Raw genomic sequence first — 13,007 nt, forward strand, 5'->3', positions numbered from 1 at the left:
GCAGATGGGAGGATCCTGGTTCCTGTTGTAACTTGTAATTGTAACTATATAGTACGGCGGCGGCCGGACCAACTTTTAGTTGTGCTGCTTCATCGCGTCTGCTGGGGAGTGTGGTGAGTGATGGAGGCTGCGAAGAGACATCGCACCCTGTATAAGGGAACGACCCCTCCATGGAAGGAGACCTACAGAAAGGTAACAGCCACAGATTACGCCTGTCCTTCCACAGCTCTGTCCGGATAGTCGATGTTATAATATCGGCATTAGTGAGGGGTTTGTATCCCCCTGTACAACACCACCAATGCTAAGTCGGGTAATAATATGCAATGCTGATAAGCTAACAGTGGCTGTTCTAAGAGGACTGTATCAGGGCTGGCTTGACCATCAGGCAGTTGCCTAGAGTGCTGGGGTCTTGTGATGTGCCATCTGAGGGTCTGGGAGGTTGGTATTGGGGAGAGGGCGGCTAGTGCTGAGAAGCATTGCACTAGACCAGAGGTAGCCAACTTCGGTCCTCGAAAGCTACTATCAGTTCACGTTTACCAGACAACCTAGCTGGTGCACAGGTGTATTCATTACTCAGAAACACATCTGAAAAGATCCACAGGTGGAGTTAATCATTACACTTGTGATTCTGTGAGGAGACCTGGAAAACATGCACTGTTGGTAGCTCTTGAGGACCAGGGTTGGCTACCCCTGCACTAGACTTTGCCTGAGTAAATCTATAACCTATCTCTTGCTATACTGTGCCTGCATTACTGGTAACATTCACCTGTGTGGATGATTTATTGATGAATTGATTTGTGTGTGTAGAGATGTGTGGAACGACTGAAGGGTAATCGCTCCAGACTACTGGATAAATTTCGTCAGGTTGGAGAGAGGGTCAATGCTGGCATCGGTGGCTCCTTCTTAGTGCAGGAAGTTATGGAAGAGGAATGGAAAGCTATGCAATCTGATGAATGCAGCCTGCCCTCTCTCTGGAAAAAGGAGACCTTCTCCCAGGTAATGCCTAATGCCCTCCCTCCTCTTATCTTCCCTATCTGCACATCCAACATGAAAGTGACTTTGTAAATGTACACTGCATTATATGCACCTTGGGGTTGGTCTGCACAAATCACGTTTTTCTGGTTTGATACTGTAGCTCTAAGTATGAGACTACTATACATGAATACTTTGTAATTTCCTTTACTGGAGTCCTGTATTGAACATATTATACTATTGCAGCCTGAGTTTATCTGTTGCAGTACCTGACTGCGTTCCGGTTCTTCTTGGGATGCTGTACTATGTAATAGAACAGTATGATGGTGGCCTGTCACCACACTTATTAATATACAAAGTCCCTTGCTGTGGTCTCATCTTGCTCTGTTTCCCTATTATGTAAACATGATCACAAAGTCTATATTCTTTTGCCACTTCATTCTTCTACAATTTAATGAAAGTGGATAAATGACCTCAAAATCTAGATCCATAGACTGCTCTCACACAATACACACTACTTATTAGCCTTTCCAAACAAGGGTTGGGGCATCAGAATAGGCTGTAGTCCTAAACCACTTGTAATGATTTGGGTAACTGTCACAGATCCATGCTAATCTACTGTAGCTACTCTGTTGTGTAATGTTTTTTATCTATTGTGAATACGTTGCTGATGACCATCCCTTCGTAGCAGCCATATTGCGTTTCTTTTTTTACTTTACTTTCCCCTTTAGGCTTTAGGCATTTTACAAGATTCTGATGAGTTGGTAACACTGGAGGAAATCAAACAAGAGCTTATTTTAGAAGGTAGGTCTTATAAACACTTAATTTAGATTTAATAAAATGTTACTGCTCCATACAAAAAGTTTGTTAATGCTCCTTAGTAATACAACCTGTTGTGTATCCCTGATAGTGTGGGGGTTACTTGGAATAAATCAAATATTTGATGTGGTGTTTAATGCCGTTGTACCACAAACCTTCCTATAGACACAGTTTAATAACAAGAAACATTTCAAGTTTTTCGATAGGTACTTAGCACCTAACATTACCTTTCAGCGAATTTAATGCCACAGTGTACTCTAATCTTTTTCTGTATCTTGCAGAACAAGCAATGGTTGTAGAAATAGAAAGCATTCTGCAGTTTGAAGATGAGTGCTTGGATTCTGTAGTTGGACTAAATACTGTGAACCAGATAGTGTGCCCTGTCTGTAATCGGTATGTTCTTCATTCACCTTCTCTTACTAATGGTGCATACACACTGTCAGATTTTCTACTTCAGGGTCCATAGGGTATCCACAGGATACCACAGAGTTAAAGTTTTCAGCCTCCCAGGATGCATCTGGGTCCCTCTCCTATACCCCGGGCCAAGGCATCTCAGGTTCGTCGGTGCCTGGCCGGAGTCGGAGGCACTGTGCAGAGGGGGGCTATGAAGAGCCCCTGAAGTTTCTTTTAAAGGCAGCGCTGGCTGCACATCTGGGAGTACAGCATGGACAGTCAGTACTGACGTCCATGCCGTCTCCCCTACACCCCGCCGGTACCAGAACGCCGGTACTGATCCGGGGATGCTGGTAGACATCTGGGGTCACGGCTAGCGGTGTCCCCAGATGTTTTGGACCATGGCCGGATCCAAGGGGATGCAGGTAAGCAGCGGGGTCCCGCGGTGGGTCCCCGCTGGTCACATGGTCCTGAGTCCCCAGGCAGGGGGCTCCCTGGGGACTGGCTGCAGCGTGGAGCCAGGCGACCAACTTGCGCTTCCACTACCCCCTGGGACAGCGGGCCGCTGCTGAGCGGCATGCGCTGCGGCGTCCCAGGGGTTAAATGCATGCCAGGGGAGCGCGCTTTCCCTGTCTCACAGCCGGCGCCTCCCCTGCTGCACACAGCCTCTCTGCCTGATTGGCCACAGTGTCAGCTGTTCTCCCCAGGCCGGCCTCCTTCATCTTCTGCTCCTCGGTGGCCATCTTTAAAGCATGGTGAACGCTGCTGGAAGCCTGTGAGCGGTGGCATTGCGGTCTGGGTCCCCCAGCATACCTCTCCTCTGTTTGTCACAGGTCAGTGTATGCAGCGCTGAGTCCTACCAGCCTGAGGGTCTGAGTAGTTGAGAATCAGCGCTAATAGTGCAGGGATTTGTTTCTTCTGCATTGTATGTGACTGAACTGCTAGCCTGCTGTGTGTACTTTCACTTTCTACTGTCAGCTTTATTACTGTCCCTGATCTTGCTCTGCTCAAAGCCCTTGCGGTGCAGGGTGTTATTCACACTATACCAATACGTATAGGTGTGAGTGTCACATACTTACCATCATGTCTGAGACTGACTTTCCTCTCCAGCTCATGTGTACTAAATGTAAGGTACCAATAGCGGAGGGGGAGGGTAACGCGGAGGAGTTATGCCCCCAGTGCCTGGCACTGTCACGGCCGATTATGGTCCCGGTACAGGAACCTCCCTGGGCTTGTTTCGCTAAGGTGCTTACAACACTTGTGGGCCAGCTAGCTCCGCCACCTGCGTTTACCCAGACGGGTTTGTCCCAGCAGTCAGTGATGTCGTCACCCATGCGGGAGTTCCCGAGACAATTGATGGTACCCCACAGTCTCCCTGTCCCTTCCCAGGTTTCTCCGGAGCCTGCGGAGGTTAATACTCTAACTACAGCGGTTCAGCATTTGTCCGATGTTTTACAGGGGGAGTCTGTGTTGCGGCCTCATAACGGCCGGTGGCGTCTTTATCTGCTCCTTATGGGGATGACGATGAGACATCAGATGATGGGGAGATTCTGGATCTATCTGACCAAGAACCTCTCCGTACCAAAGAGCCGGACGCTAAGTCCAAGGTGTATATCCCTGGTCTTATTCGAGCGGTCCGCTCGGCTTTAGTTATTGAGGATATTGATCCTTTGGTGGCCACATTCATATATGCCTTTTTAAGGATATTAAGGGTGAGGCTACGGTGTTCCCTCTTTCTGATCAATTAGTGGATAATTTAGAGGAGGCGTGGAAAAATCCAGGTAAACGGTTTCAGCCCCAGAGACGCTTAGCCGTGGCTTATCCGTTTGCGGTCAATTATTTTTCTAAGCGGGAATCCCCTACGCAAGTGGATTCACATGTCACACGCCTAGTCAAAAGTGCCACGTTGCCTATGCCTTCGATGTCATCCTTGAAGGATGTCACTGACCGCAAGGTGGAGATCTGCCTCAAATCCGTTTATTCCCTTGCAGGGAAGCATCCAGACCGGCTCTGGCCGTGTGTTGGGTAGCCAGAGCTATGGAGCGCTGGGCGGATAATTTGGAGGAGTCTTTGGACTCTGACTGTTCGGCTGAACAGACCGAGTTGGTGGGCAATCTCCGAGACTCGGCCACTTACATTAATGAAGCGGCCTTAGATATTTGTATGCTCACCTCTAGGATCTCCTCTGCAGCCGTGGCTGCTCGTCGCACCTTATGGGTGAGTTCTTGGAAAGCGGACGCGGATTCCAAAAAGGGATTAGAAGGTCTGGACAGGTACTATTTGGTCCAGATCTGGACAAAATTGTAGTTACGTTGGCAGCAGCAAAATCTGCATGTCTTCTGTCTGCTACGATTCCTTCTAGTGCTGGTGGGTCGTCCTTTTGGCCTCACAGGGCCCAAGGTAGGCCTAAAGTACAGTCCTGTCCACGGCAGGCTGGGGCCAAGAAATTGTCCAAGCCCAAGAATCAGGTCTGGAGTACCAGATGTCCGGCTCCTAGGTCAGATAACAAACCTGCGGCCTGACTGTCCAGGCCTCCTTTTGGGGGACCCCAAAGTGGGGGGCGCCTGCTTCAGTTCGCCCGGTGCTGGTCACAGTGCATGTTCCAATTTCCCAGAGGGGCCTGGGTTTCTATTCCATTCTATTTTTGGTGCAGAAACCCAATGGGTCTTACCGTTCAATACTAAACCTAAAGGCCCTCAGCAAGTCCTTGAGGGTGCCTCTGTTTCGGATGGAGACCCTGTGGTCCATTATTCTGGCACTGGAACCTGGGGACTACATGGTGTCATTGGACATCCAGGACGCTTACCTGCATGTCCCTATTCTTTTGCGCCATCAGCAGTTCCTCAGATTGGCAATCTGCAACGAACATTTCCAGTTCCGGGCACTGCCTTTTGGCCTGGTGACTGCTCCACGGGTTTTCACCAAGGTCATGGCGACTCTCCTGCGGACGCAGGGAGTCCGACTGTTGCCTTATCTGGACGACCTCCTGTTGATAGCGGGGTCTCCAGAGCTTCTTTTACACCATCTGGATCTGACGATTGCGGTACTGCAACGTCACGGCTGGTTGACAAACTGGCAGAGGTCCACTCTCACCCCGTCTCAGAGGATCCTGCACCTCGGGGCCTTATTGGATTCCAGGCAGCAGTGGATCTTTGTGACGGAGGAAAAGATCATTGCTTTGTAGTTGAGGGTGCGCAGTTGTCTGCAGTGTCGATACACTTGGCAAAGAGGTTATTGGGCTCAATGGTGTCGGTATTCGACATGGTGGAGTACGCCCAATTTCACTCCAAACCTCTGCTGCTATTGATCCGGTCCAGATGGAATGGATTGCCTCAGTGTCTCAAGTCCCAGACGATGGGGCTCACTCCGGATGTTCGCCTGTCTCTAACCTGGTGTTTGCAGACGACCCACCTCAACAAGGGTCGCCCGTTCTGGGTGGCGAACTGGGTCCTGTTAACAACGGACGCCAGTCTCCAGTGCTGGGAAGCTGTCACGGGTCCACACTTGTTTCATGGCAGGTGGACTCGGGCGGTAGCGGAGCTTCCAATAAACGTTTTGGAGCTCCATGCGGTGTCAAGAGCTCTCCAGCGGGCACAGCCGGTTCTCCAGGGTCACCCTGTGCAGGTCCCTTCGGACAACGCCACCACGGTGGCCTATTTAAACCAGCAAGGAGGAACCGGGAGAGTGGTCTTTATACCAGGACGTCTTTCGGAGTCTGGTGGACAAGTGGGGTCTTCCAGAGATGGACCTCATGGCGTCCCGGCACAACAACAAGTTGCCGGTGTACGGGTCTCGAACATGAGACGAAAAGGCGTCTCTGGTGTATGCCCTTTCCGTCCAGTAGACGTTCCAGTTTGTCTACCTTTTCCCTCAGTTTTCCCTTCTTCCGCGGGTATTACGGAAATTCAAATCAAGAAGGAGGTACGCTACTGTTGATAGCTTCCGAGTGGCCCAGGCGGCACTGGTTCTCCGACCTCCAGAGTCTGTCAGTAGACGTTCCTCTGAGGTTACCATTACGACCGAATCTGCTGTCATAGGGTCCTTGTCTTCACCCGGACCTGACTCTGTGTGGCTGTTGAAACGGTCATGCTAAGGTCCAGAGGGTTTTTCTAGCTCCGTGGTGCAAACCATACTAAGAGCTCGTAAACCTTCCTCGGCAAGAATCTACCATCGTGTGTGGCATACTTTCTTCCGGTGGTGTAGACCTAGAGGTTATTCCCTTAGGGAGTTCCGCCTGTCTAGGGTGTTGGCTTTCCTACAGGCTGGACTGGATCATGGGCTTCGCCTGGCTTCTCTGAAAGTGCAGGTGTCTGCCCTGTCAGTCTGGTTTCATCGTAGGATTGCTGCGCTCTCTGATGTACACACCTTTATGCGAGGTGTTCTTCGCATTCAGCCACCTTTTGTTCCACCGGTGGCGCCTTGAAATTGGGCTGTGGTCCTGCGAGTTCTCTAGAGACCGCCGTTTAAACCACTGGACTCAGTGGACTTTAAATGGCTTACAGCTGAAACCATATTCCTTCTGGTCATTGCCTCGGCCAGACTGATTTCGGATTTAGGGGTTCTCTCTTGTAGACTCCCTTTTCTGATTTTTCATAGGAATAGGGCGGTGCTTCGCACTCGTCCGGGATTCTTTCCCGAAGTGGTATCCAGTTTTCAAATCAATGAAGAAATTGTTGTGCCAGCTTTCAATTCACCTGGACTTTCAGTGGGTGACGCCACTTGGGATGTTGTGCGGGCATTGAGAATTTATGTTGACCGCACTTCTTCTTTTAGGAAGTCGGACGCCTTGTTTGTCCTCTATGGCTTCCGTAAAAAGGGTTGGTCTGCTTCAAAGTAGACTTTGGCAGGCTGGATTCGTATGGCAATTTCAGAAGCTTATCTTCATGAAGGTCTTCCAGTTCCCTCCTTGGTGAGGGCTCATTCCACTAGGTCTGTGGGTCCTTCGTTTGCAGCTAGACGTGGTGCCTCTGCAGTTCAGATCTGCAAGGCTGCTACGTAGTCTTCTGTCAATACCTTTGTGAGGTATTACGCTTTTGACATCTTTGCCTCTCAGGATGCTTCCTTCGGGCGGCGGATTCTCCTCTCAGCACAGGAGCGTCCCCACCCTTAAATGATACTGCTTTGGGACATCCCCAAGGTATCCTGTGGATACCCTATGGACCCTGAAGTAGAAAATATGAGATATGGTAAGAACTTACCCTTGTTATCTCTATTTCTACAAAGTCCATAGGGTTCCACAGGACTCCCGCCCTGTCGCACCTGTACTGCAGATGGGCTTTATTCTGGTCACTGTTTTTTCCGTCTCCCTATGGTGAGAATGTGATTCTTGTGAGTGTCCAGATTTTTTTTTTCTTCTCTCTTTCTTCTCCTCCTCCGGCCTATGGCTTGTGACGTAACTGAGATGCCTTGGCCCGGGGGCGGGGTATAGGAGAGGGACCCAGATGCATCCTGGGAGGCTGAAAACTTTAACTCTGTGGTGCCTGAAGACTGACGTCATCACCTATACCCCAAGGTATCCTGTGGAACCCTATGGACTTCGTAGAAATAGAGATAACAAGGGTAAGTTCTTACCATATCTCATATTTTTCCTTCAGATCTGAACGATACCTATTTAAAAATCGTTCAGTCGTTCATATCTGAAGGAAAATCTGACATATCTGACATGCCTGAACGATGGACGATGCGCGTTCCAGTTTGTCAGATAACGATATCTGATGTGTTTGCAGTCAGACTTGGACGATTCCATTCATTTTAATGCAGTCAAAAATCGTTCAAATCGTTCAAAACTTTGGCAAAATAGTTCAAATCGTTCATCTGACAAATCTGACCGTGTGTATGCTCCTTTTGATGACTTTCACTTAGAAATCTTTAAAGCTGAAAAAATAACCATTTCTCTTTCAGGAATAACTTGACTGTTACGAGTTGCTTTGTCTTATGCCAATGTGGAGTTTACATAAACTGTAAGGTAAGTTCCTAGTGGTAAAAATGTTTGCAGTTTTCACTATCCTTTTTAAGATGGATGAAATCAAAATGGCTTGCCCCTAAAACCTAACTTTGGATAGAACCCTCAGCATGAGTTCCAACACTAGGGGCCATATTCAATTAGATGCGAAAGGTCCATTACATTTCCCATGCCGGACTTTTTGCCGACATCGCTGGTTTTCCATGGAAAAAAGTATCGTGTGTGTCCCAGCTTATTCCCGTACTCAAATAGAAAGCGGGACCCAGCGAATTCGGACTTGGCAAAAAGTCCTGTCAGATTTGTGGAAATCAGCCTGACACCCCCAAAAAGATGCACTGACATTGGGGATCACTGTAGGATACCCTTGAATAGGCTTGCTGAAGGTATTTGGGGTACTTAAATGCTCTCAATAGCTGCTAATTAGCGTCTTTGCAGAAGTGGTAAAGAATAGCATTTAGCAGTTTTTTTTGTTTTTTTTTTATTTTTTTTGCAGAAAATTAGTCCTAGCAAATTTGGGGTACATGAAAATGGGTGCTAGCATATGTTAAGTGAAGTTTAAAAAAAAAAAAGTAAAAAATCCACCTTCCGCAAGCACCTGCAAACTTAAAAACACCTTGGGCATACTTGGGTGGGGTACCCCCCCCTGGAGTCTATTTTGCTAGATTTTAAGTTTGTCCCCAAATTTAAAGTACTTTTTTGGGGTGATCTAAAGTGTTTAATTTTTTTTTTTTTTTTGTGACAGTTTACCTTTTGGGGGACTGTCCCAAGGGTGCTGGGTGGTTTCCACCCCAAAACCCCAATTCTGCAGTTTTTTGACACCTATTCATAGGCGAAACTTTTTCGCCAGTTCCATTGGATTGAGTTTTCACATTGGCGAAAAGCCTCTGGAAATTGAATACGGAGGAAGCTTTTCGCAAAATTGTCACTTGCGATACTTTTCCACAGAAACTGACTTTTCGCACCTAATTGAATATGGTCCTGGTCCCTTACCTCCAATTGCTGCTGAAATAGCCTTTGGGGTGGTAATTTCTAAAGCACACAAAGGGTCCAGTTAGCTTTAATGATACCCCTGCACAAGTTGTATGTTCGTTCAACATTCAGGATTTAATTTCTCGGAGGTCTGGCGAGGGATGATATCTTCAATGTGATGGTCAGGGACTGGTATTCCACCAGTTGGTTAGGGGTTTCTGTAGAACCAAAATGTTTATTCTCCAAGGGTATTTTACAATGTTTATCTGTACATTATGTGTGCACATTTAGTCCCAAGGCATGAACATTGAAATGCTGCGATCATTACTTGATGCAAACCTGACGGCCCACACGTACAGCTGCTCTGAGCATCCAGTGTTTTCAGTTGCTCTGGGTGCAGAGGGAGTGCCCAGTCTGTTCATGAGTTGCTATGTAAGTATTTACTACTTATTTTTACGTGCTGTGTATTGTAACTGTACCATATCATAACTGCTGAGCCAATCACTACTCTAGGGGTTTCACTAATGCAGAGACACAACCAACTTTTTTTTTTTTTTTCTGTATTTTGTTTTATTATACCATAAATTCCATATCTGCTGACATTGCGTGCTCTACTTGACTATTTGACATGTTTATTTCTAGTTATGTTGAACTCTTGTCAACTATCATTATTTTGATTCATATTTAGACATGTGGTGATTTAAAAAAAAAACCACAAAAAAAAGGTCAGTAAGATGAAAAGAAAAAAACCTGAATTCCACCTGGTATTTTAAAGGATTCGGTACAAATCAAACTTCCTTATTTTAACTTCACATGTTGCTCTGGTCCGGCTCCTCACCTGAATGTTACGTGAATAACCTGCAGGCATGGTCCTGCCTGCTGCCTCTTTCCCCTGCGCTCTGAGCCTGTGCTAGGACTTGTGCAGGCAGCCACAGTGCTGCATATTTGACGCTTGATAAATTTCACCATTCATTTGACCTAATTGCAAAATCGTCTCCCTATGCTGGCACACCCCTCCTTTTGTCACCAGGGGCTTGTGCCCTGCAAGCCACCTTCTATCTGCGACCCTGCTTACTACTGCAGCATTGACTTCAGAAATCCATAATATTTGTATTAAAATGGCCTGAATAACTTACCCAGTGATAGGGTATTCTCTTTACCACACATTGTTTCACTTTAAACTTGTTTAAAGTATGGTTTAACACTGATCCAGTTAAATACTGGAATTGCCTAACTTGTTGGGTTTGATTTTATAAAGGTAAGGGATCCTTCAGTGTTCCCCTCCATGTGGGTCTGTACTACAAGCAGATTATATGACATGCTAAAACAATGAATCCATAATTTCAATGTCCAAGAGCTGACACTACTTTTCTTTTCCCTTTTAGGCATGTGATGCAATGTCTGTGATAATCTAGACTGAATTTCAGAATTCAAAGACCTAACTGGCTATGAAGTCTGTCATTTTTATTTGTCATACAGTTTAAATGTAAATATTATTTAAATAAAAGTTTTGCTACTAAATAATCCACTTTTTTTTTTTTTTTGCTGCCACCTAGAAGGAAATACTCTAAACAACTTGTTACTGAGCTCCGCTATATTTTTACATTGAGTAAAATTTTAATGGAAAGTCTTTTAAATTACAGAACAAAGATAAACATTACATAAGCGAATAAAATCGGCAGATATGGTGTTATACACCAATATATATAAATAGTAAAGCTTGCTAAACAATATAGGATATAGAAAAAAAAAAAAAAAACCTAAGCTAGATAAAGAATATAGCAAATACCTGAAGCTGCCATTTGGGCTCATGGATTTGAAAACATAAAGGGGGACAAAGAATTAAATAGGATTTGTACCAGCGGTGTATTTCTAATTACGATAATTGCATATTTTCTCCCCTTAATCCCCACCGTGTATAACTTAACCCCAAACTAGTTATACCTGGATCCCAAATATCTCCTCCTCCCCCCCCCCCCCACAGTACACTAATTTACACCCCCCTTCCTAACAGCCTTTACCATCCCCCTTGGGGTGGGCAGCATGGAGTGCAAACTTGCCATGTTTGCAGATGCTTCTCATGATACCCAATTTTTGGCTCCTTAGTGGGAAGCAGTATCTGAGATCACAAAATCTGAAATCCTCCATCTCACCCTGCTGCCATCCGATGTACAGCATTTCCTAAAATCATCTCAATTTAAAGTAATAGCACAGAAAATAAAGTACCTTTTTGGATTTTTATCCCCCCTGTACTTTCAGATCTTTATGAAATGATATACCTATATATTGTATAGTGCCGCTTCCATTGCTCATCACAATTAGAAGCAAAACTAATAACAAAGAGGTAAGCAGCTTATGCTCTACAGCAGAGGTTCCCAAATGCAGTCCTCGAAGCACCCCAGCTGTTCATGGTTTAGAGAGTCATGTTTGAGCACAGGTGGCTAAATTAAATTGACTGAGGTACTAATTAAGTCACCTGTGATCAAGCATGGATATCCTTAAAGCCTTGACTAAAGCTGGCCACACACTAGACCAGTGTTGGCTAACCTTGACACTCCAGCTGTTATGGAACGACATAACCCAGCATGCACTGCTACAGTTTTGCTATTAGGGCATGCTAAAACTGTGGCAGGGCATGCTGGGATATATAGTTCCACAACAGCTGGAGTGTCAAGATTAGCCAACACTGCACTAGACCAACTTACAGCCAACTAGTTGATTGGTTGGAATGAAAATCTGGTAATGTATGGGAGTAAATGATCAGCAATTTGCTCCTAAATGCCAGAAAGCAGATGAAAATGGTCATCAGACAAGTTTGAACAAATCGTTTCAATCAAACATTTAACAAACAAGGTTTTTGTCCATTTTCCAGCTTTTAGGAGCAAATTGCTGATTGTCAGTTACTCCCATACCTTACTAGGTTTTCATTCCAACCAATCAACTAGTTGACTGGTTGGACAAAATCTTTAGCTGTATGGCCAGCTTTAGGGTGCCTTGAGGGCTGAGTTTGGGAACTTCTGCTCTACAGGGATTAGATACATGAGAAGTGCTACACTATTTGCAATGGTCCACCCACATTGCAGAGGTTCTTAGTGGGCTAGACTATCCAGTCACATAGCATTATTTGCCTAGGGTCAGTGTATTGTGCGTGGTGTAGGGGAAAAAAAAAAACCTGTTTGAACTGGGTAGATCAGGAGTCATTGGGTAGAATAGCTTATGGGTGTTCTGGAATATGATGTCTGAAGAGTTGAGTTTTCAGAAAGTGTAAAGGTTTGTAGACTGGAGGAAAGTGTTGTGCAAGGGAGGGCATTCCATAGAGTGGGTACAGCCTGAAAAAGCACTGAGTGGGAGAAAATAAAGTGTGGATTAGTTTCAGATCAAAGGGGTTGAGCTGGGAGATAGACATATACAAAGAGAGGTATGTTGGTGTGCTTTAGTTGATGGGTGTGTGTGTGGCTTTTTTTTATTTTTTTATTTAAACTTTGAAGAAAAATACAGGCACCATTGTAAGGACTGAAAGAGCGGGGCAGCAGAAGAACATTTTGTGAGGACAATCAGTCTAGTATTTAAACTAGATTGAAGGGGTGACATTCTGTTGAGGGTAAGACCAGTAAGGGAACTATTGCAATTTTTAATGGAGGAGAACTTGTTTTGGCAGTGTCTTTTGTGCGAGATGGCTGTGTGTGGTGTATGTATATGTGAGTGTAATATATATTTTTCAATTTGACGGCAACACTTGCTGCGGTGTTTGGAGAAACCAATGTTTGTTTCTCTAAGCACTGCTACAAGTGTCTTTATTTCTGCATCGAGTGCCATCGTCCATTTGTTTATTTACAAGTTTACCTGATCATTGATTGGCACCTACATTACACTATCTTATCCTACACATTGA

At 45.7% G+C, this 13,007-nt stretch overlaps 1 protein-coding gene across 1 annotated transcript; it reads left to right on the forward strand.

Annotated features, from left to right (window-relative positions):
* RPAIN (RPA interacting protein) lies at window positions 1-10,642 on the forward strand. Its single transcript, XM_088456112.1, has 7 exons — window positions 1-192; window positions 808-996; window positions 1,704-1,776; window positions 2,073-2,184; window positions 8,086-8,149; window positions 9,407-9,547; window positions 10,501-10,642. The coding sequence occupies exons 1-7, from the start codon at window positions 121-123 to the stop codon at window positions 10,528-10,530; spliced, it is 681 nt and encodes a 226-aa protein (XP_088312238.1). The 5' UTR covers window positions 1-120; the 3' UTR covers window positions 10,531-10,642.
* The last annotated feature ends 2,365 nt before the right edge of the window (window positions 10,643-13,007 follow it).

The sequence above is a fragment of the Taudactylus pleione genome, unplaced genomic scaffold (genome assembly GCF_031769625.1).
Source record: "Taudactylus pleione unplaced genomic scaffold, aTauple2 ptg000687l, whole genome shotgun sequence".
Taxonomy (NCBI): domain Eukaryota; kingdom Metazoa; phylum Chordata; class Amphibia; order Anura; family Myobatrachidae; genus Taudactylus; species Taudactylus pleione.

Coding starts and splice junctions, on each gene's coding strand:
- RPAIN (XM_088456112.1), top strand. CDS start 121: ATGGAGGCTGCGAAGAGACATCGCACCCTGTATAAGGGAACGACCCCT. Junction 997..1,703: donor AAAAGGAGACCTTCTCCCAG/GTAATGCCTAAT, acceptor TTTCCCCTTTAG/GCTTTAGGCATTTTACAAGA. Junction 8,150..9,406: donor GAGTTTACATAAACTGTAAG/GTAAGTTCCTAG, acceptor GTGCACATTTAG/TCCCAAGGCATGAACATTGA.